General features: G+C 36.8%; 2 protein-coding genes across 2 annotated transcripts; one reads left to right on the top strand and one right to left on the bottom strand.

Moving 5' to 3' along the window:
* Positions 1 to 4,467: 4,467 nt before the first annotated feature.
* On the bottom strand, positions 4,468 to 16,725 carry LOC143601989 (putative aminotransferase TAT2). Its single transcript, XM_077079248.1, has 6 exons — positions 16,502 to 16,725; positions 14,241 to 14,580; positions 13,044 to 13,262; positions 12,870 to 12,929; positions 6,791 to 7,040; positions 4,468 to 4,607 (listed from the first exon to the last, which is right to left on the bottom strand). Exons 1-6 carry the CDS (start codon positions 16,720 to 16,722, stop codon positions 4,468 to 4,470), a joined length of 1,230 nt encoding a protein of 409 aa, XP_076935363.1. The 5' UTR covers positions 16,723 to 16,725.
* A 7,957-nt stretch (positions 16,726 to 24,682) lies between these two features.
* Positions 24,683 to 25,141, top strand: LOC143601991 (uncharacterized). The gene has a single exon (XM_077079249.1). The coding sequence runs from the start codon at positions 24,683 to 24,685 to the stop codon at positions 25,139 to 25,141; it is 459 nt and encodes a 152-aa protein (XP_076935364.1).
* Positions 25,142 to 25,577: the final 436 nt, after the last annotated feature.

The raw sequence follows: 25,577 nt of genomic DNA on the forward strand, positions 1-25,577 counted from the left end.
TAATCCCTAAAACCTAAAATATTTAACTTTTATAATTCCGTTAGTTAGTCTTTAATTTTGTAATTTTAATTATAGTTCGTGAGATTCGATTGCTTCAGTTTCGTTAGCGCTCTTTCGGTTTTATTTCAAGTTTATCTTCAATTTCAAGGTGAGTTTCTTACACCCCCTTTTTAACGTTTTTACATTTTCAGGGGTAGCATATATATCCTATCCAAAACGATTATTTAGTTATTCGTTTACAAAACTACAATTCATATCATGGACTTGTGTGTTTACTTAATTACTTGCTCAAAACTTACTTGCACGTGGTATCCTTAATAAGTATGATCATACGCCCCCCCTTGCACTAAGAACCATTTTATTATGAGTGGAAAAGGTCCTCATTATCCGAGTACGTTGGTTGTTACCAATTGGAAAGGACCTTACTTGTGCGATTATCCGAGTACGTTGGTTGTTACTAACTGGAAAGGACCTTACTTGCTCGATTATCACATGTTTCATGAAATTGTATAGTTTTTATGTATGTATATCAAAACTTGTGTGAACTCATCAACTATTCGTTTAGTTAACTTTATTTTATATATATGCTACATGTACAATCATTAGAGGATGATATTCAGAGAAGACATTAGTACTTAGGATATTTTTAACAAAGACAAATTGTTTAGTTGTGTTTATTTTTCTTGTATTTCTTTGTTTTCAAACTTGTGTATTTGATGTTGAAATTAATTAATAATAATATTGTTGCTTAATAGTGTCACATGTGTTTTGAGTAATCTGTACACCACACTCGGGCGTTTCCGCTTAAGGCAGGGTGTTACACAAAGATCAGTGTTATTCATTTTATTTAAGCCAGATATGGCTCATCCAGATATGGCTCCTCAGGATGAGAGGATTAGGCATGATTTGCCAAACCTAAACCTCTTTGAGGACATGGTTGAGGATAGAAATTTTTGGAGACGTAAAATTAAGGTTAATGATTTTTAGGGAGAAAGTACGACCTTAGGGATTACTCTTTACCTTAGTTTTGGTCACACGCCATTATGTTATTTTCTTCTCATATATTATGTAGTTTCTTTTTTTTTGTATTTCATTCTTATTATTTCAATATATTTATATATTATTATCATCATTATTACTAAGCGTTATTATTAATTATATTACTGTTGCACTTTGATTGCGTTTTATATTCTTTCATACATATGATTTTTAGAGCTGGGGGTCTCTCTGAAAGTCACCTCTCTATTTTATTGGATAGAGGTACGGCGTGCCTACATCCCACCCTTTCTAAACCCTTCTTATAGCTTTGCTATTGGTGGAATTTTCCACTTGATATGGATGATTGATTTAGTTTAGAAATGAGTGTTAAAAACGATAGTATAAAAGTGAATAACTAATATAAATTCATGACAACGAGTGCTAAAAACGATACAACCAAGACTTCAAAGATTTATTGTGTATTTAGTTTATAAAAATATATATACGATGTTTGGCCTAAAATATTTTTATTCGGATAATTGGTTAACAAAAGAATATTATATATTTGTTATAAACCAATACTTTTTATATTAAATAACGTCTATTAGTTTTACAACGAATATTTGAAACCAAGTTATTGAAATGATTATAGGATATTTTGAAACGTTCGATTCAGTTGCGATTTTCTAAAACAATAGAAGTTCGTAATTTAATTATTATAATTATGATAAATAAGAAACATTAAGATAGACGAGTTAAGTTAGGATACAATCCTATTTGTACCTATGTTTATGTATTAATATCATTTGTATTAAGCATAAAAATCCAGTTATCATTAGATGATTGTTATTAAGATCTTGACATTAACTTGTTGTGTATCACCTCATATGTGTTATTTGTGCTGAGATAAATGTGAATTTCTCACAATCTCCAGTTTTTAAATGTTTTTAATGTTTATAAATGTTTTTGGTGGAAGAACACGTTTCATAAATTGCATTTTATGTTTACAATCGTATTAAATGGGATGAGTTAAATTAGTTTTGCATAAAATTCCCGGTATAAATTACAAAGTCGTTATAACAGTTAACCTCAAAGTAGGACATAGAAAATATTAATAGATCTATTGGGGTGACGCGCCGTCACTTTCCAATCGCTCTGGGTAAAGTTGTGACAAATAGTTTGAGTATCGTATGCTTCGGGTTATTGATTTAACAATCATACATGTGTCATATTCTTATCTTGTTTATGACTAATACGATTTGTTCAAAGAAATAAACTGTTAATATCATAAACTTTGAAAAAAGTTTTGTTTAAGGTGACATTCGTAAGAACTCGAAGAGAAATTAATGTGAAAATATGCTTTGTCATACTAGGAATTAAAAGGGTTATATTTTTACGCTTTGGAAATTAAAACCAAAATTTGACTTCGGGCCGATAAGGATGAGGAAAAGATTGTTGAAATTTACTTTTGTAACTAAAGACGAAAAGTGTAAATATTTAAAAAAAGAAAATGTTTTGATTTGAATATTCGGTTTATAAATTGAGAACTCACCAACCATGTGTTGACATATTTGAAACATGTTTTTCAGGTAACTGACATGGAAACTTCGTGAAGGAATGTGGGAAAAACGGGTGTCCTGTTCGAACCCGAAAATGTTGGACAAAACGTTTTAATAAATATGTACATGTAAATTCGTGTTTGAATATTTTAAATTAAAAATAAATATCCAACTCGTATAAATGTTCACGTCTGAATATTATTGGCTAAACAGCGTCTGTCACCGTCAAAACTAACATAACTAAGTCTTCCGTGTTTAAATTAATGGTTTTGGGGTGTGACATTTGATCTCTAACCGGGCCCGATAATAAGATCAAATTAACATCAACTAATAATATATTGAAATTTCTAAAACAAATATAAAAATACATGCAAAACTTTAAAACCAAGATCTTTCGCCTCTAACCGGAACATGATGAAAAAAAATGGAAGCCGAACAAACCACGGGTATGAAAATAATAATTAACTCAAAACAGAAAATATAAAAAAAAACGAAATACCAATTTACCATTGTTTTACTAGACAAAATAGACGTGGTTAGAAAAAAAAAATACTAAAATGATATGTTTTTGAAATGTCAGTATCCAGTTGCAATAATTCAAAAATGGTACTAAAGTTGTGTAATTGAATAAACCACATGTTTAAAAATGGCACTTAACTCTAATTTTTATGCATGAGGGCTATGATTTTATGGATGAGAAAGATGAAGTATTGGTGTGGGACCCCAAGTTTAAAAAAAAATAGCACTTATGGAGTTAGTGTTCCGTTAGTTTGGGAGTGACAGAAAAAAATAAGTTAATAGTTTGGAATCGAAGTGGTGGTAAACATTTCTTTAGTTGAAAGTGTTCCCGACCAATGAGTGAAAGTTAAGAGTATTTAAATTTAATAACCCTAGTTTAAACGGATAAAAAGGTCATCCTTGTGTGTGTGTTATACTTAGAATTTTGTTCGTCATCTTCACCCAACTCTTGTTTATTTAAATGAATACCTACAATTTTGTTCTCTCTCTTTCTCTCTCTCTCTACTTCATCCTTTGAATGAAAATAAAATGTTCTAGGATTAACCCGAGGGGTTGATATGAGTCCGGATTAACCTGATATTCTCACTTCGCCAGCTTCAACATGTTGTTCTACATCTTTTATCAGGCTAGGGTTTAGGTCTTTTATCAAAATATAATAGCACTTATGGAGTTAGTGTTCCGTTAGTTTGGGAGTGACAGAAAAAAATAAGTTAATAGTTAGAAATCAGAAGTGGTGGTAAACATTTCTTTAGTTGAGAGTGTTCTCGACCAATGAATGAAAGTTAAGAGTATTTAAATCTAATAACCCTAATTTAAACGGATAAAAAGGTCATCCTTGTGTGTGTGTGTTATACTTAGAATTTTGTTCATCTTCACCCAACTCTTGTTTATTTAAACGAATACCTACAATTTTGTTCTCTTGTCTTTACTCGTACACTTGTTTTTACTTTCATTCTTAAATCAATTTCTCTTTACGATTTTTAGACGGTCACAATCTTTTTATACGTTAATGTATATATATATATATTTTAATTACACAATAAAAACAAGCATTCGATTCTCTATAATTTGGCTATAATATTGCTATATTTTTAATTAAAAAATTAACATATTACGTGATTGCCAATGTTTGCATTTACCGCTGCACGAACACAATCTAGTTATTACATATGTCTAACCCGCCACCGGTGTGTACCACCCCTAAATCTCTAACCATTTCTTGTTGGTTTGTTTATTTAGTATCAAATTATTTATTATTTTCTTTAGAAGTTAGAAATGGAAGTATATGGCATTTTTGTTATAAATAAACTCCTGGTTATTTATAAATTCGATACAACATTAAAAACCACCTAGATAATTATTTCAAAACCTAAAATTACATTAAAAAGAAACAAGAACCTTTTGTAGTTCTTCAGTCATGGACCAACAAGCCCTTTTGTTGATAAGAATGCCTATAGCAAAAGGACTTCACTCTCTCAAGTGCTTCATCAAGAAAAGATGGTTCTGCAGCAAATGTTATCCTCACCCAATTCTTTAGTCCCACCGTAACTCCTGAAAAAAATGCGATTATGTTCAAAGTTCAACCCATTTACTTATAAATGACTTGGTTTGCGAAAGTGTTTCAAATGTTTAAAACCTCCTAAATCGTTTTACTTCGATTTTTGGTTATAGTTTTTATCGTAGCCAAATGTGTTGTTGGGACTGAAATACTGAACCAATTTGCGCGCGTGATAAAAATTACCCATTTTACCGGCCCGTTTAATGATCTTTAACGAGCTGACACACTTGGGATTGGCTCGTTAATGAGCTCCAATAGAGCCTAAACAAGCCTGATATTTATATGATATTTAGTTTCTTTATTTTTTTTAGAACGACGACTTTCTTATATTTAGGCTACCGCACCCTCCAAATTTGGAGAGCCCCGATTGCCCCACTCTGGCCAGACTATGTTGTCTTAACCGGGCTCACGCTGGCTTCAGAGTTTGGCTTGGGCGTTCCCTCAGAAAACCATATTGCCGACTGCCACTTGACAGACGTTGTGCCACCACAAGAGTAGAACTCTCTGGCGTAACACACGGTGGGACGAAAACCCGGGTGGGCTCAGGATTCGAACTGACAACATTTGCACATGGCTTAGCTCAAATCAATCATTGCCAATATCCACCCAAATATGACACAAGTGGGATTCGAACTTGAGTCTCCACTAAAGAACCCAAGCCTCTTACCATTAGGCCACAAGTGGGGGATTATATGATATTTAGTTATAATATGAATTATATATTTGCATAAAAATAATCCATTTCTTACAAAATTTTGATAATATATATCGTGTTATATTATTTTTTTTATATATAATTATAATTAAATAATCTAGTTATAAAAAACAATTGAATTTTAAAAACTGACTTTGAATACGATTCGAATTCGAATAAATATGCTAAAATCGATTTGAATTGGGTTTGAATTCAGGTCTATTTGAATAAGACCAAAAAAGCTAACAAAAAATTAAATTATAATGATAAAAATGTTCTAAAAGAACTTAAATATATAAGAAGAAAACCCTAAAAACTAATGTCTAGTAAGTTTTAGACAATTCAAAAGCCCATATATTATAAAATTATATATAATGTGAATTTGGGTTATTTAAATCGAACCAGTTCGAGATATATAAATTCAAATTAGCAATTTGGTTTGAATAAGGATTCATTTCAAAGAACCCAAAATTCCAATTCAAATGGGTTATTTGAATACAGTTCGGCTTGAACTTCGGGTTATTCGAGTTCGATTCAAATAATGAACCCTAACTAGGCGGGTGCCTCGAGCGATGCAGCGAGAAATAAAGAATTTGGTAATCACGTATAGATTTATGGGCGTTTATTGTTCTACTTGAAACCGTGAAATCGTTTGTCGGTATATGTAGATTAATAATTCTTATTTTAAACTCAATTTATTATAGAAGTACAAACCAAATCGTTGGTAATGATTCAGTTTGGTTAGTTTAAATTCTCAACGGTCCGGTTTCAGTTTTCAACGACAACATACCATTACTAACGATTAGGCTCACAGTTTAATCCAAACCCATCAAAACTGGACCACAAACGCCTATACATAAAATGTTATTTTTATAACTTAAACAAATTATGGCAATACCATACTTAAATTAGAAAATAAAATGCTCGTTTTTATGGTGCAATTTTTTTTTAAAAAATATTAACGTACGAAAAAATTATGACCGTTTAAAAATCGTGGGGGAAGTTGGGTTAAAATTGAAACAAAAAAGAGTAGATAGATAAAAGATAGAGGTTGAATTTGTAACTATTATTTAAATTTACATAAAGTTGATTAAAGTAGAGGGACCAAGATTGTAAGTATATTGGTAAAATATGAAAGACACCGTGATATTTGTGTTACAAATGACCACTTCGTCCCTCTTTAATCTTGTACCATGTGCTTTAACAATTGTAAAATCCTTAAAATCTATCGTCTTAATTTGCCCTTCACTTCTATTGTATATAGTATATAGATATATATATAATAAATAAATATAAATATATATTAATATAATTGATAAATAACAAACGTGCCGAGCCCAAGCATTAGAAATGGAGCTCAAAATGAGCCGAGTGAGAGCTGGGCTCTCTCAGGTTAAACGCGCCAAGCCGATACTCGGCTCGGCTCGCTTACACTCCTAATATGACCACAAGTGAAACCTGGAATATTTCATAATTTCTCACCTGGAAGAAGGATGATGGATTCTTCTTTAGCGAGTTTGAAACAGAAATCGATGTCGTCTTTGATATCTTTCATTAATGAAACATTTAATTTCACCATCACAACCATTGATCCTTGTGGTTTGGTTGGGCACGTTAAGCAAGGAATATCTTTTATTTTCTTGTAACAAACATCTGATGCATGTTTCAGTATGCTCAATGTTCTAGTGAAGAAAACTTCACTTGTTTCCTTTATAATTTGAGGCACTGCTGCCTGAAAGCAAAAGAGTTTAAATTTAACTTCAAATATCTAAACAAAAGTTAATTCATGTAGTTAAAGTACAACCAAATAATCTTTATTTACAACTAGAAGTTGTGTCCCTCTTATTTCTATACATATCAACCTTTTTATCTAGTTAACAAAGAAGTCTGAATTAAAATTTTGGGAAGAACGAGTGGACATGAACATGTGTATCATTTGTTCATTTATGTTTGTTAATTTGCGTTTGTTTAAGTTAGCTCATTCATGTTTGCTATTATATTCGCTTAGATATTTTAGGCCCATTAAAATTAAGCCTGGCTTTAATAACACTTTAGGCGCAACACATTGTTGTTCCCGTAATCCCATTTACTTATAATTAGCTCAGCTATGTTCATTAATCTATGTTCAGCCCGTGAACCGTTTGTTTATATTGTTAACGAGCAAAAATAAACAAACATGACACGTTCATTTTCTTCACGAATGAACACGAACAATAAAACGCTATGCGTTTATGTTTGTGAACTGTTTCTTATATAATGAGTGAACATAAACAACACAAACACGTTCATCTTCTTAATGAGCGAACACAAACAAGAAAACTTTTCTTGTTATTGTTTGCGTTCTATTGTTTGCCAGTTAAAGGTAAGCGACGAATACGAACATACTTCGTTCGTGTCCGTTAGGTTCATTTGCATGCCCTTCAACCAAGTGTATGTTAAACTAAAATGTTTTCACAAGTGGATCACAAAGCAGAACATGAACTCAGATTCTGAACCTGCAGTTCCTTCTCGACTAACAGAAAAGAAAAAACAGCTTATCTGGGCTGCAAGTTTCTTAATCACACACACCAAATTAACTAACGCACGGTTCTTGTATTATTGATAAAAAGAACAAAGTGAAAAAACTCAACAATACATCGATGATGGGTATATTTATAACCATCAGTTCTAATCCTATCATATATCAAATACAAAATTTGAATTAAACACATATAGGATTAAACATAGAAAAGACTATAACATATTAAGATAAGACTAACTAATCTATAATAATAAACGAATTATTATTATATTAAATCTCCTCCAGCCACCCCATGAGATTTTACCGAACCGCCCTTAATCATATCGCAACGTTTAATACTCCCTCTCGATATTAGCTTCCACCATGCCAATATCGCTGCAAAACTTCATAACCTTTTCTTGAGACAAACTCTTTGTGAACATATCCGCAACTTGTTCCGTTGTGTTGACATATTTGAAGTCAATCTCTCCTTGCAACACTTTCTCACGAATAAAGTGATAGTGAACTTCAATATGTTTCGTTCGAGCATGAAACGTAGGATTCTCAGCTAACATAATCGAGGATATATTATCTCCAAGGAACGTTACCTTAGCACTCGTCTTTTGATTCAACTCCTTCATGAGTTGCACTAACCAAGTACTCTCTTGTGCCGCCATCGCGGCTGCTCGGTATTCAGCTTCGGTGGTAGACAACGAGACGGTTGGTTGCCTCTTACTACACCAAGCTACCGCTCTTCTTCCCATGATGAACACATACCCCGTCGTCGAACGTCAGGTAGGCACATCTCTAGCATAGTCGGCATCACAGTAGCCGATTATATTCAAACTCGAATCCCTCTTAAACTTTACACCATAAGTCGGAGTAGTTTTAACATACCTCAACACTCGACGAACAACATCTAAATGAGGTTTCAAAGGCTTTTGCATGAACCGACTAAGCACACCTACCGCATATGTGACATCGGGCCTTGTTAGCGTAAGATAAATAAGATTTCCTACAAGCCTTTGGTACATAGTGACATCATTTAACTCACTTCCTTTTATCAAATTGCAGTTGCAGATTCACATCCATGGGTGTAACAGCGGGTTTTGAGCATTCTAAACCAAATCTTACTAAAAGATCCACCACATACTTATGTTGGTGTAGAATAATGCCATCATCTTCATATTTTAACTCTAGACCCAAAAAATGGCTTAACCGACCCAGATCTTTCATCCGAAACCGAGTGTTCAAATTCACTTTTAGTTGACTTAAAACAGGAACTAAGTCACCGGTTATGATTAAATCGTCTACATACACCAACACCACCGCAACATGTTTGCCTTCGGTTCGAACAAACAAACTCGTGTCAGCTAAAGTCGGTACAAAACCATTTGCCTCCAAGAACTCACCGATCTTCCCGAATCAGGCTCGCGGTGATTGTTTTAGCCCATACAACGCCTTCTTTAATTTGCAAACATGACTCGGAAATTCTTCGTTTACGAACCCATTCAGCTGTTCCATGTAAATAACCCGATCAAGATCATATAAAAACGCATTGCTTACGTCCATGTGCCACAAATCCCATTGCTTACTCGCAACTATGGCTAGAACAACATGAACGGACGCGAGCTTCGCTACAGGACTAAATGTCTCCTCATAATCGATTCCGAACTCCTGAGAAAACCCCCAAGCTACCAAGCGGGCTTTATACCGCTCTATTGACCCATCTGCTTTTCGCTTAATCTTGAAAACCCACTTGCATGAGATTGGTTTTACACCCTCTGGTTTCTGAATTAGTTCCCATGTTTGGTTTTCTTGGAGTGCATCTAACTCGGTTTTCATGGCTTGTTCCCACTTCTTATCTAATAATGCATCAGCAACAGATTCTGGTTCGGCTTCTAGCTCTTCGACTAATGCAACATTTGCATATTTTGGATTAGGCCTTTTTATTCTCTCGGATATGCGAATAGAGGATGGACCCGTTTCGGATTCAACTGTTAAATTTTGGCCAGTTTGCTGACTTGGCGAAAAACCCGTTTGCTAGGCTGTTCGTCTTGGAGACCCACTTTGAACCGATACAGTTGGACTTTCAGCCGAGTCTAACTCATTTTCAACTTCTTCCAACTGTAGAGAAACTCTTCCGTCTAATTCGTTCTTTAAATCATTTGAATCTGGTAGTGGTTCATATTTAGTTGACCACCATGAAGACGCTTCGTCAAAAATTACGTTTCGGGACACGTAACATTTCCCGGTTACCGGTTCGCAACAACGCCACCCTTTCTTTTCGTTGTCATACCCAACAAGTATGTATCGAACCGCTTTCTTTTCCAACTTGTGTCTTAGATGACTCGGGAAGAACACGTAACACACGCATCCAAAAACTCTAAAATGACTAACATTCAGCTTAATCTTGAAGAGTCGTTCAAATGGTGCTTCATAATCCATACCTTGCTGTGGCAAATGGTTACTCACGTACGTAGCCGTTTTCATACCTTCGACCCAAAATCTTCCGGGAACATTCTTATTGTGCATCATACTTCCACACAACTCTGTTAGGTGACGGTTTTTCCTTTCAGAAACGCCGTTTTGTTGAGGCGTATTTGAACACGTAAGTTGGCGCTTTATTTTGTGTTCTTTCAAATAATCCGAGAACTCTTTCGATATATACTCTCCACCATTGTCAGATCTTAGACACACAATCGAACACTTGGTTTCTTGTTCGGCTTCTAATTTAAATTCTTTGAAACATTCAAATGCCTCCGACTTTTACTTCATAAAGTTAGTCCACAAATATCTTGAAAAATCATCAATAAACGTAATCATATACCGTTTACCTCTGATTGACGATTGTTTGACGGCACCGAACACATCGGTATGAACCAACTCGAGAGGCACGGTTGAATGGTGTTGTGAGCTTTCATATGGTTGTTCATGTGCCTTCCCATACTGGCACCCTCTACACACTATGTCGAGATTAACGTCTAGATTAGGCAGACCAATTGCCAATTGTTTTGTCATCATGAGTTTTAACTTGTCATAGCCCACGTGGCTTAACCTTTGATGCCAAAGATCTGAGTTATGATTGGTCTTCGTCTTTTCTACGAACGCGGTTCCGGCCGACAACACGTAAACAGACTCGTTCTTTTTCCCGTGCACTACAGGTTGTGATTTTGTCTCAAACTTATCGAAAATCATCACTTCTTTTAGCCCGAACAGAACGTACCTTCTGGTTTCAGTTATTTGGGGAACTGAAAGCAAATTCTTTTTCATTCTCGGAACATGGAACACATCCTTTAAAGGCAATTCGTTGCCTCCAACTCCCGGGAACAATTCCGCTTATCCGATGTGCTCGATCTTGTGTCGAGAGTTGTCGGCTATTACGACAACTTGGTTACCTCTATACTTTACTGGGTCTTTTAATCAAGACACATCACCGGTCATATGGTTACTACATCCGGAATCGACAATCCAATCTTGGATTCGATTATTCATTGTCTCGGTAGTTGCCACCATGGCTTGCGCCACTTCGACACTTTCTGTTTGCACAAACTGGGCTTCAGCATCCCATGTTAGTTCGACCCACGGTTCGGCTGCTGCCATGTTTCCTTCTTCTTGTGGCTTCAATGGACAATCCTGGGCAATGTGGCCTCGACGACCACAATTGTAACATTAAATGTGGGTTTCTTTACCCACCTGCTTGTTTTCTATCGCCATTCCACTCCTTTTGTTCCCGGCTTTTATTTCCACCTACCCTATGTTGGTCTGAGCCTTTCGATCGATTCCTAAAGTTTCGTTTAGCATATTACTTTTGACTTTCCTTTTGCTGCATATAATGCATCAGATTCTTGCTTCGCTGACCCCGACCCCGACATCGACACTCCACTCATTTGTTTAGCAAGTGCTTCTTGACTCGCAAGAAGATTCTCGAACTCGCCTAAAGTGGGTTGGGTTGGCCATCCTTGAACGGCTGCTATAAAGCTGTGAAACTCCTCAATCCATGCACAATAATTCGTTTCATCCGAGACTCGACAATTCGAGCATGCGGATCGAGATCACCAATCTCTCTACACAGAGACTTAACTTTGTGAAAATATTGTGGTATGGTTAGTTCTTTCTGAGTTACCGACAACAACTCGTTTTCCAACAATTGGAGCTTATCATCGTTTTTCTTGGAAAACAACGACGCCAACGCATCCCATGCTTGTTGTTTCGAGATCCCTTATATGTTCCAACAGCTCATCCTCAACTGTTGTTTTCAAAGTGAACATAGCTTTTCCCTTTTTAACTCTCCACTTGTAAACAGCACCATTCGTATCAACCCGTGGTTCGGCGGTACTTTCTCCGTTTACAACTTCCCAAAGATCCTGCCCCTGTAGGTACGAAACCATACAGGTTGACCACGTGTTGTAGTTGCTGTTGTTTAGTTTCCTAAACGCAGCGGACGCTTGAAATTCTGCCATAATGAATAGTAGTAATTCTGGTTCTCACACTTTGATTCTTCGATCTACAAGGGGGTCGATCACCCGAAAGTAATCGTCCGTGAACAAAGTTCTTGGCTGGACTTCGACCGATAAAATCAGTAACGTACAAACGTTTGTGAGCCTGGCGCTCTGATACCACTTATTAAACTAAAACGTTTTCACAAGTGGATCACAAAGCAGAACACGAACTCAGATTCTGAACCTGCAGTTCCTTCTCGACTAACAGAAAAGAAAAAACAGCTTATCTGGGCTGCAAGTTTCTTAATCAAACACAACAAATTAATCAACGCATGGTTCTTGTATTATTGATAAAAAGAACAAACTGAAAAACCTCAACAATACATCGATGATGGGTATATTTATAACCATAAGTTCTAATCCTATCATATATCAAATACAAAATTTGAATTAAACACATATAGGATTAAACATAGATAAGACTAACTTATTAAGATAAAACTAACTTATCTAATAATAAATGAATTATTATTATACTAAATCTCCTCCAGCCACCCCATGAGATTTTACCGAACCGCCCTTAATAATATCGCAACGTTTAATAGTGTAGACTATTTACCTGTATAAATGTTGCGGGAGCACCACAAATATCAAAATACTTCTTAAGGCGCTCAATAGTCTGACGAAAAATAACAGATTATGAAGCCATTTGCAATTTAGTTATAGCAGAAAGATGCTGATAATTCAACTTTAAACAACTATTTTGCACATAAATGTATATTTAATTATTTACCTTTGCATTCTTGAAAATGGCATTAGGGTCAGTTGTAACAAACCACCCGAGCCGCCAGCCTGGCACTATCCATCTTTTTGACAAAGACCCGAGTGTCAAAACGGGCACCATGGACCCAAAAACACCCATTGGCACAAACGGGTTTGATCCAAACGCTAAATGCCCATAAACTTCATCTGCTATAACTACAATCTTATGTTTCTTTGCGGTTTCAGCTATCTAATCACACATTTAAACAATATAATCCAAATTAGTACTGGAATAACTGAACCTAGACAAAAACTGACGGTTTGGTTTTATTTTTTTTCGTGAAAACTGAACTTTTGGTTTGGTTTTGGTTTTGTGTGTAATTAAAATTGAAAAAACCAAACCGAATTTATGTTTTGTTTTTATATATGGTTTCAAGCTTTAAGTAATTTATAAGAATTTAATAAAAAGTTTTGGCCAAATGTATAATTTTCAAGTAACTATTATTTAACGAAAAGATTTATGCCCAGATTCATTATTTTGGGCTAGTTTTTTTCGGCCCAAAAATTTCAAGATCATATGGTAAACCAAACGGTTTTAAAAAACTCAAAATCTAAATTTTCAGTTTTTGGTTCGGTTTAAGCCCAAAACCAACCCAAACCAAAAATTGAAAAACCAAAACCGAACTATTTTCAAAAACCCAAATATCCATTTTTTTTTTGGTTTTTGGTTCAGTTTAAGCCTAAAACCAACCCAAACCGGAAAAACCATAACCGAATGCTTTTCATATACCTAAAAATTGAAGTTGTGGTTTTTTGTTCAGTTTAAGGACAAAATCAGTCCAAATAAAAAAAAAAAACGAAACGAATGGTTTTCGAAAACTGAAATTCCAGTTTTTGGTTCAGTTTATGCCCAAAACTAACCCATACTGAAAAAACTGAAGCCGGACGGTTTTCGGAATCTCAAACATCAAATTTTGGTTTCTGGTTAAATACAAGGCCAAAACCGACCCAAAAAAAAAAAAAAAAAAAACCGAAATCCGAACGGTTTCAAAAGTTGAAAAACCCAAAAATAGAATTTTCGGTCTTTGGTTCAGTTTAAGCCCATAACCGACCCAAACCAAAATCACAAAAACCAAAACCGCATTGTTTTCAAAAACCCAAAAACCACATTTCCAGTTATTGTTCAGTTCAAGCCCAAAACCGACCCCATCAAAAGGCACACAAATACCTTCTTTAAATGATGATAACTATAAACATTCCCACATGGATTCCCAGGGTTAATAACTACAATAGCAACGGTATTCTGATCAGCCAATGCATCAACCGCATCAAGGTCAACCTCCCAACCGTTGTCAGGTAAAAGGTCAAAGTGTCGGACTTCAACGTTCCTAAACGCTGCAACCAGTTCATAGATTGGAAACCCGGGTCTCGGAATCAAAATGTTCGCGTTTGGTGATGCGAGAATTGATACTGCAACTTCTATAGCTTGTGTGCACCCTGCTGTTATGTACACATCATCCGGAGATAGCTTGTATGGGAGATTATTCGATAAATATTCACAGATTGCACTGTTTTGACCAAATGGAGATATAAGTTGAAGCTATAAGTTGACAATATTATTAAGTTTGGATTGTTGGTCCAAATTATTATAGCAATCTGAGGTTTAATTACAAGTAGAGACTCGCAACTGAAATAAACGAACTGGATCATAATAACTATGCAACCAGAAACTAATGTCTTTTTTTTTTATTCAAAATGTATGTGTTTTAGTGCATATTCTTCAATGTCCATCACAATCGAAGTTTTATATAATTTACTATAAAACGATTACAATAAAGTGGCAGGCAAGTTATAACTTATAAAAGTCAGTTAGGTTTTTTAAGTGCATGCAAAACCAAAACAAACCAAAACCGAACCGGAGATTCAAAATCGAATCTCCGGTTCGGTTTTGGTTTGTTTTGGTTTTGCATGCACTTAAAAAACCTAACTGACTTTTATAAGTTATAACTGAACTGGACACGTAAAAACCTAAAAGCCCGACTTTTGTTGTTGAATTCTGTAGCAACTTTGGGCTAAAAATAAATAAATAGTGCATCCTAAAAATTTTTGGCCTACGAACGTTTAATAATCAGTTAATCATTAATTAACAAAAAACATCGAGCCAAAATTCGTTATTTTGGGCCATTTTTTTCTTCTCAAAAGTTTTAAGCGCAAATGGCAAAACCAGAAAAACTATAACAGAATCGGAGTAACTGAACCCAGCCCAAGACCGGGGTTTTGTTTTATGCTTTTTAGAAAGCCGAATTTTCATTCTGGTTTCGTTTATGCATGTACCTGAAAACCGAACCAAATATTATAATTAAACTGAACCAGTAAAAACAGAAAACTAACCTTTGCTGTTGAATTTATGGATTATAACTTTTATTTTTAAACACCGGTAAATTATAAAAAAAGTAATGTATGGCGACACCATAAGTGTAGCTAAAATTCAATATTTTAGGCCACCTTTTATGGGTATGGATTATAATTTTTATTTTTCAGTGTTAAGTAAATTATAAGTGGTGTAGCCCAATAATTTTAGGCCAAAATGTGTCATAATCAATTAATTATTAATTAACGAAACATTTTAGGTCAAACTCATTATTTTAGGTATTTTCTTTCTTTCTGCCTAACAATATCTGGCTCAAATTACAAAATTAAAACTGGACTTTACATATTTTGGTTCGGTTTGAAACTTAATTTGGGAGATTTCATATCTTATTCATATAAAATAATTTCAATATTTTTCATTATTTTGGGTATAATGACAAATTACTTTCAGCTAACTTACCAGAAACAAATTTCTGGCACACAAGTTTTGATTTTTAGCAATCATAACGTTTTCGGCAAGAAAATCATGCTTTTCTTCTTTCGATGTTTTATGATTTATTTTCACCGAAATCTTGTTTCAACATATAATGTAATTCACAGCGTCCAATTATCATTTTTGCTAGAGGCGCTCTTGAGCTACACAAGATCTTTTTTTATGTTTCCTAAGCACCAAACGAACAAAGCCCGACTAAAAAGGTAACCCACCATCTCTTATTCATCATTTTCATAAAACCGGATTAAGATTGGATTCGATCTAGAGACTCTTGTGGCCTACGGCCCAAATTTTCACTTCCTCATGCCAGGTGAATTAAAAACTCGATTCGCATGTAACTTTTATTTAATACATTAAATATACATTTATTATATGTAAAGTTATAACAAAATAACTTAATATAATTTATATAATAGTATTTTTATTATATGAGTATGATAAAAAAAAATAATTGTATAATAAATATATATTTCATTATATTAAAACAATAAAACTTGAGCTTGCCTTATGAGTCGAGCTCAAATTTTAAAAACAAACTCTAAACAAGTCAAGCTAAAATCGACTCGTCTACACAGCATTTGTACAAAAAGTCGATGGTCATAAGTCTAGCCAAATTCACATCATACCTTCTTGTTTGAGGATGACCCACGGTAGGCGAATACCCGTTGAACTTATGGGAAACTAGAGTATCAACAACAGCATCTTCCGCAACCGAAGTGGTCCGAAAGCACGAAAACGCAGTCGGATCACCCATTCCAAGCGAAATCACTCGCTTTTCATTATCATTATCATCATCAAGACTCGCCATTAACATTCCAAGAACGCCTTTAATTGTAGGGGTTTCCATGTTAATAATTCTTTAGTTTTAGTTTGATGGGTATATATATATATATATGAGCAATTGTGTGTCTGTTTGAGACCAACAGATGGCGAAGAGAGGATGCAAATGCATACAAGTGGTGTTTATGATGATTCACCATTTTAATAGACATACATACGTACAAGTACAAATATTGGTGTCTAGAAGTGGTGGTTTTTTTAGGACTCTTGTTTGTGGTGTAAACATCTCCACGCGCCACATGCAATGCGTGCTTGGAAATGGGTTTTCAACTTTGTTTGATTCTTTGACAGGACTTTGATAGTTTGACGGCTAGCATCCATGAATTTCAATTAGTCTAGGTGTGTTGAACGGCAAATAGGGGTAATTTGAGGTGAAATTGGGCGAGAACACCCCTCCTACGGTGATAAGAGGGACGATTGGGGGGGGGGGGGGTCGCTGGATATGCTGAAGAAAAACTATTAATTGTTTGACTGTTGCTAACGGTCAAAATTAAAAAAAAAAAGTTAATTAACAAAATTAATATAAATAATCAACCAATTCAACAATTTTCAGCATTTCATATACCAACTCAACCTTCAAAAACCAATATCATCCAACTTTCTTTACCTAAATGGATTCAACAAATACTTTCGATATGGTAGAACAATTTATTGAGATCTCGCAAGAGGCGATCATATATCATTCAAGACCGCGTGGATGCGAATGATCGTTTGATGAAAAACTACTTCAACTACACACCTATATACAACGACACTAAGTTTAACGTCGTTTTTGGATGTCTAGGCGCTTGTTTATACGCATTGCGGAAGATTCGGAGCGGGAGTATCCGTATTTTCAACAAAAATGCCACGCAAGAGGATATTTAGGATTCACCGCCATCCAAAAGTGTACTTCGGCGCTACGCATCCTAGCATTAGGAAGCATGACCGACATCAACGACGAGTATTTAAAGATGGTGAAGAGAACGATGCGAGACACTTAGAGAATTTTCACACCGGTAAAATTTAGTTTGCTTTAAATTAATTATTTTTTAAACTGCTTGTTTTAATTAATTGCTTCAAATTGTTTTAATTAATTATTTTTTAACCTACTTGTTTTTAATTTAAATTGATTTAATCATTTATTAATATAGGAATAATACAATTATACGGTCCACGTTATCTAAGATTTCCAACTTCAAACGACATAAGTTGCATATACGATGTACACGAAAGTAAACATTCTTTTCTCGGTATGATCGTGAGTATAGATTGTACTTATTGGGAGTGGGGCAACTATCTAACCGCATGGCGAGATCATTACACTCGTAGTGATCATGAAGTACCAATGGTTAGTCTTCATGCCATTTGTTAATAAGACCTTTGGGTTTGGTCGGCATACTTTGGATCTGTCGGGCACAACCACAAACGTTCTCAACTCATCGCCAGTGCTAGAGTATTTCATCAGCCATAGTATACTGATCTTACCTTTTTATGCCAACGGTACCTACTACCATCACAGATACTATCTGGGAGATAAGATATATCCGGAGTACTTGATCAAAACGTTTTAAGACCCGATCGAAGAAAAAAGAGAATATTTTAAGAAGAAGCAAGGGTACGCACTAAAAGATATCGATAAGAGTTTCAGGGTTCTAAAAGTGTTGGCATTATGTGAAAAAACCCTGTCGTGTATGGTCGTTGGAAAAAAATGAGCGATGTCATGTATACATGTATCATATTGATAATATGATTTTAGAAGACAAAGGCAAAGCAATATGTCAACACTATATACCAGGGAGCGTTCCAGAATAATTTCCTAAACCAATCGACGAACAACGAACATGTAAGTCCCGTGGGAGGTTCTTTCAATGTGATATCAATTAATTCCTTGATAGGCGGAATCTAACAACGAACCAATTCAATAACAAACGAAGTAATCACAATAAACACAGTAGTGCTTGCTTCAAAACACACGTATATATTACGTCGGGTGCTTAAGCCCTTTAATAACTTACACAGTGATACTCTCTATTCGGCTAATGATTGACCAACTAGCGAACAACCCTAACATAAACTACATACACCATATATATAGTTATACCAACCTAAGGCCAAATACATACAAAGCCCACCTAAATCCCTTGATTTCGGTTTACATAATGTGCCCAAAACTAAGCCCAAAACAAAAGCATAAACCATAAATATAGCCCAGCATTCTCCCGCTTGGTTTATTGCTTCATTCGTGCTCAAGTATGTCAGCATCAGCTTCCTTATACGCGCCTGCCCATAAACCTGTATGGATAATCGATCCTACCATCTTTGTATACTCCTTAGCGGCTGGCTCGTAAAGTGGTTCAGCAGAAATCTAAAAGCCATTAAGTGTCTTGATGTATTTCTCACCAAACTTCAATAAATCTCTTGGATCTACCAGACGGTACTGACCCTTAACTAGCCTGATGATCACGGTAGCCGTTTCGCCATCATACGTCCAAAACTTCATTCCATCAAGAGTTCCTTCAGGAAATCTCTTGGTGATCGGAATTGACGTTACCTTGTCAGTTGGCGGCCACATCACATTCATCATCGGCTTGTTGGTGTGAGGATCACGAACACCCTTGGCTTTCTTAAGAAACGACTCTGCAGTAGGCATATTCGGATATCCACGCTCCTCTTGAGTGCTCAAATATTTCCAGAAGTTTTTGGCCTTTGTATCATTGTTCGGGTTGTGGAAAGGAGCATTAATTAAATCAGTCAAGTCAACCTTCGTCCACGACCCGAAACTCTTCATTTTCTTGTAGCACTTAGTGCCACCTGACTTACGTTTGACCCACCACATCTCCTTGTCCACATCGTATCCCTACGAGACGACCCCAGAACCATCACCATACTTGTCAGAAAAACTCTTTTGCAGGGTGATCAGAGGATACCACGTTATGATTTGAGTTATTTCTTATCAACATCTTCCTCATCAACCGTTCCTTCTTCTCATCCGACTTTGGTGGAGCGGTCATATATTTCTCCATTGCCAAAGAAGTGACAATGTTTGAAGCAGGGCGCATGTTGTGATCTATATCAGCACCACTTCTAAATTCATCTCCAAACTTTTGAACAAGCTATTGTTGGAGGTCTAAGTATATTGCAGTAAGGCCACCTATGCTAGCTTGAAGCTCTTGAATCTTTGTCTGCATTGCTATCTTCAAGCTCTTTAATACGAACATCCTTCACGACCGAGTCTTGTTACAGCTCAAAGACTCGGCGTTGCAATGAGTGCTTGTTGATTCTTTGATAGGACTTTGATAGTTTGATGGCTAACATCCATGAATTTCTATTAGTCTAAGCGTACTGGGAGGTAAATAGGGGTCATTTAAGGCGAAATTGGGCATTTGACCGTTGCTAACGGTCAAAATTAAAAAAAGTTAATTAACAAAATTAATATAAATATGTTACGGACTGAAACCATTGCAAGGTATGGGACTTGTCCCATATTGGTTGTATGGGCAACTGATGTGGGGTTTATAAGCCAAATGGGTTCCCTCACCTATCAGACTAGTCTTTTGGGTTAAGTTCTTCTGTTTGGTTTGTAATATTGGTATCAGAGCCAACCTCGGAGTGGTGGCCTGGAGTGAGCCAGCCGTGACCAAAGAGGACGTTGGCCCTTAAGGTGGGTGTATTGTTACAGACTGAAACCATTGCAAGGTATGGGACTTGTCCCACATCGGTTGTATGGGCAACTGATGTGGGGTTTATAAGCCAAATGGGTTCCCTCACCTTTCAGACTAGTCTTTTGGGTTGAGTTCTTCTGTTTGGTTTGTAACATGGGCCTGTGTCAATTGAAAACTAAATTATTTTATGGTTTTTATTATTTGTTTTCCATTTTGGTACTATTTTGTCATTTGTTATTAGTCAAGGGAAGTCCCTTGTAAATTTGATTTGTATTTCATTATGGTTAGTACGTGAATGAAGGATCACAGATTTGAATCAATCTTTCCTTCTCCTAGTTTCTCTCTTCTCTGGTCTAACCCTAACAAGGGTATCAGAGCTATTTCGATCTTCCATCGGATTCTATCGCGCCTCCATGACGAATACTAGGAACCAAGATATGGACAAGTCGGTCAAGGAACACGAGAAGGCTATCTCTGAACTTCAGGCCTCTCTTGTAGCCTTGATGCATCAACAGGAACAACTAATGAAGACGGCGAATGATGGCGCCAGTTTAGGCAGCTATTCAGCCAAGTTCGGTGACCCAGGTCAGAAACAAAAATAATCGTCCGATGAGGGTGGGGAAGGTTGAGTCTCCCAGATTCAACGACGAAGATGTCAAGGGTTGGCTATATCGGTGTGAACACTTCTTCACCCTCCAGAAAACTTGAAACTCAGGTAAGCCGTAATTCATCTCGATGGGGACGCCATTCAATGGCATCAATCCTTCATGAGAACCAGGAGAGTAACTGTAGATAAATTTCCTTGGGAGGATTACGTGCCGACCATCTCAGCCCATTTCTCTAATGCAATGTTCGAGGACGCCATGGAGGAGTTGGCGTCTCTCATTCAGGAAGGTGAACTGCAAGATTATAATTCGGCATTTGATCAGTTGCTCAACAAGGTTACGATTAGCGAAACTTATGCGATCAGCCTCTATAGGGTTAAAACCAGAGATTAAAGGCCCAGTGAAGATGTTTAAGCCTCGGACCCTACACAAGGCCTATGGCTTAGCAAGAATGCAAAACATTAATAACAAAAATCTGATGAACACTATTACGGGTAAAGGAGGATCAAACAAAACCCAAGAGGCAACATGCATTACACCGCCAATTAATGCAGCCAAGTTACCTTTATTACCGACCCCAAACTCACGGGCCACTAGGTCAGCACCCACTGCCAACAATTCATGCCGCCTAACCAGCAAAGAAACGGAACTGAAACGGTCTAAAGGTGAGTGTTTTTGGTGTACCAAAAAGTTTGTACCAGGACATAAATGTGCAAGGCCAAGACATCAGCTTTTAATTATAGAGGTTGACGATGAAGAGGATAAAGAAGGTTTTGGTCCGACCGAAGAGGAAGAATCGATCCCCAAATATCGATTCACGCCTTGACGGGGCTGCCATCGTACTCAACGATGAGGGTTAGGGGATCAATGGGGACTCGACAACTGCATATCCTTATTGACTCGGGCTCTACACATAACTTTATTGACATTCAGCTAGCCAAACGGCTTGAGTGTCTAGTGAAGGACATACCCCCGATTAAGGTAGGGGTTGCAGATAGGCAACAACTTCCCTGTAATCAGGTTTGCCCTAAATTCTAGTGGACGATGCAAGGAAAATGGTTCACTACAGAAGTCCTAATCATTCCGTTAGAAAACTATGATATGATTTTGGGAATTCAATGGCTATCTCCATTAGATGATATTTTGTGGAACTTTCAAAAAATGACTATGAAGTTTAAAATAGATGGGGCGTCTTGTGAGCTCAAGGGAATGGAAAACAACAAGTTCTCAGTATGTTCAGGAGAAAATATTGGGTCAATATTACACAAGCAAGCAAAAGGAGGGTCTTCACAATTATTTAGTTTGCAATTGACACAGGCCCATGCACCTTTTTTGGAGTCAAAGGTGATACCTGAAGAGGACGATTACATGTGGCAGATCCTTTTAACCGAGTTCAGTGACATTTTTCAAATGCCTACTTCTTTACCACTGGTACGTAAAGTCGACCATCGTATTTTTTTAAAGGAGGTACGGCACCGATCAGTCAGCGGCCTTACCGGTATCCAATGGTACAAAAATATGTCATCGAGAAAACGACCAAGGAACTTTTGGAAACTGGCATCATACGTAATAGTCAAAGTGACTTTGCAGCACCTGTTGTTTTGGTGAAGAAAAAACACGGTCAATGGAGGATGTGTATGGACTACCGTGGGTTAAATGAGGCAACAGTGAAAAACAAATTTCCGATCCCCCTAATCGAAGAATTGTTAGACGAGCTCGGGGGCGCAACAGTGTTCTCCAAACTTGACTTGCGCTCGGGGTACCACCAGGTACGTATGTATCTGGAAGACATTCATAGAACAGCTTTTCGTACACAAGAAGGTCACTACGAGTTTCTTGTAATGCCTTTCGGCCTTACGAATGCTCCAGCAACCTTTCAAGCGCTTATGAATCACATCTTTCAGCCATTTTTGAGGAAAGGGGTGTTGGTATTTTTTGACGATTTTATGGTTTATAGTATAGACGTTGAACAACATTTATTTCATCTTAGGCAAGTCCTTCTGTTAATGAAAGAGCACAAGTTGTTCGTGAAGCAATCAAAATGTGTTTTTGGGGGAAAATCAATTGAGTATTTGGGACACATTATCTCAAGTGAAGGGGTTAGTACCGACCCGTCCAAAGTCGAAGCAATTAATAATTGGCCGGTACCCAAAACACTTAGACAATTTTGGGGATTTTTAGGACTAGCCGGCTACTACCGACGGTTTATTCAGTCCTTTGGTATCATTGCAAAACCATTGACAGACCTATTAAAAAAGGACTCTTTTGGGTGGCATGAAGGGGCACAACTCGCCTTCAACCAACTCAAATCGACTTTATCATCAACCCCTGTTCTCGCTCTACCCGACTTTTCTAAGCAATTCGTTATTGAAACCGACGCATCCGCTTGTGGTCTAGGAGCTGTATTAATGCAAGACAAACACCCAATCTCCTTTATTAGCAAGGCGTTACCCCCCAAACAACAGGTCCTATCGGTTTACGAAAAGGAGTTATTGACGATTTTAATGGCAGTAAAACAGTGGCATTACTATCTAGTGACCGGGAAATTTCTCATACGGACCGACCAACAAAGTCTAAAGCATCTTTTGACTCAAAAGGTAACGACACCTCTTCAACATAAATGGCTCGCCAAATTGATGGGTTACGACTACACCATCGACTATAAAATGGGAAAAGAAAACATAGCGGCCGACGCGTTATCTCGTGTTCATGGGGTGCCACTCTTTACAACTGTTGTAAACTCCTTTGAACCCATTCTCATGCAAAGGGTTCTAGATAGTCAAAAAAATGATGAAGGGCTCCAAGTGGTGGTGAACAGATTAAGGAATGGGCAGGTGATACCCAACTTTAGGTGGAATGGAGAGTGGTTAACCAAAAACAACAAACTGGTAGTTGGTGGTAATAAACAACTTCAATATGACATTGTGAACTTATGCCATAGCTCACCCATTGGTGGTCATTCTGGAGTTCATGCATGAACACAACGAGTGAAAGGTATGTTCTTTTGGAAAGGGATAACTAAAATGGTTCGACAATTCATACGGGCTTGTGACGTGTGCATGCGAGCCAAGCACGAGAATGTGGCGTCGCCGGGTCTTCTACAACCGCTACCCATACCGGATACGGTTTTTACCGACATCTCTATGGATTTTATCGGTGGCCTACCTAAGTCTAACGGCAAGGATACGGTTTTGGTGGTGGTCAACCGCTTAACAAAGTACAACCATTTTATGTTACTTCGACACCCAATTTTTAGCAAGTGTTGTGGCACATGTGTTTCTCGATAATGTATACAAGCTTCATGGGTGTCCAAACTCCATTGTTTCTGACCGAGATCCGATATTCATGAGCACATTTTGGAAAGAATTTTTGGCATTAAAGGGTATTGCGGCGAACTTGTCAACGGCCTACCATCCTCAAACTGATGGTCAAACTGAGGTAGTTAACAGGTGTTTAGAGGGGTATTTGCGCTGCATGGTGATGGAACAACCGTATACATGGGCTAAGTGGGTTCCGTTAGCCGAGTGGTGATACAACACCACCTTTCATTCAGCAATCAAGATGACACCATTTGAAGCGTTGTACAGGTATCCTCCTCCACTTTATATTCCTTATATTAAAAAAGATGCAGGTAATGGGAAGGTAGACGAGTTTATGACAGATAAGGAAGCAACCATCCGTCTCTTGAAACAATCCTTGACAAGAAGTTCAAAACCGGATGAAACAACAAGCTGATAAGAGGCGTTCAGAACGTGAACTCGAGGTGGGTACCTGGGCTTATCTTAAATTGCGTCCTTATATGCAGAATTCTATGCGGGTTCATAAGCACTCTAAACTCGCCCCAAAATATTTTGGACCATTCTTGATAGTGGAAAGGATAGGTAAAATGGCATATCTCTTAGATCTTCCTCATGAAGCACAAATTCATCCGGTGTTCCACGTGTCACTCCTAAAACCGGCACACGGACCACCCGACAAAATTCTGCCCATTTCAGCAGACTCTAGGTTCTGCTTACAGCCCGAAGAAGTACTCGAGAAGAAGTTGGTCAAGCATGGTAACAAGGCAGCAATGAAGGTGCTAATTCGTTGGAAGAATCAGACGGCTCAAGAGGCAACTTGGGAGTACCTTGATGAAATGAAGCTGAGATTTCCAGACCTTCTTGATTTCACTTCTTGAAGACAAAGAGTGGTTAAGGAGGGAGTATTGTTATGGTTTTTATTATTTGTTTTCCTTTTTGGTACTATTTTGTCATTTGTTATTAGTCAAGGGAAGTCCCTTGTACTTGTAACTTTTATTGGTATTTCATTATGGTTAGTACATGAATGAAGGATCACAGATTTGAATCAATCTTTCCTTCTCCTAGTTTCTCTCTTCTCTGGTCTAACCCTAACAAAATACTCAACCAATTCAACAATTTTTAGCATTTCATATACTAACTCAACCTTCAAAAACCAATATCATCCAGCTTTCTTTACCAAAATGGATTCAACAAATACTTTCGATATGGTAGAACAATTTATTGAGAATAAGAAGAAGATAGATTAGATTCTGCAAGAGACGACAGAGAAAGAGTGCATTTTGGGCCGTAGCAAATAAATTAGCATCTGGTTCT

Source organism: Bidens hawaiensis, unplaced genomic scaffold, assembly GCF_021521415.1.
Source record: "Bidens hawaiensis isolate Kalapana, Puna unplaced genomic scaffold, B.hawaiensis_p1.1 tig00057743_1, whole genome shotgun sequence".
NCBI classification, from domain to species: domain Eukaryota; kingdom Viridiplantae; phylum Streptophyta; class Magnoliopsida; order Asterales; family Asteraceae; genus Bidens; species Bidens hawaiensis.

What these genes read in the sequence shown, in the direction of transcription:
- LOC143601991 (XM_077079249.1), top strand. Translation starts at nt 24,683, where the DNA reads ATGAAACAACAAGCTGATAAGAGGCGTTCAGAACGTGAACTCGAGGTG.
- LOC143601989 (XM_077079248.1), bottom strand. Translation starts at nt 16,722, where the DNA reads ATGGAAACCCCTACAATTAAAGGCGTTCTTGGAATGTTAATGGCGAGT. An exon ending in CCATTTTCAAGAATGCAAAG is followed by an intron (nt 12,930 to 13,043) that starts GTAAATAATTAA and finishes ATTTTTCGTCAG; the next exon opens with ACTATTGAGCGCCTTAAGAA. An exon ending in ATCCATCATCCTTCTTCCAG is followed by an intron (nt 4,608 to 6,790) that starts GTGAGAAATTAT and finishes CATTTTTTTCAG; the next exon opens with GAGTTACGGTGGGACTAAAG.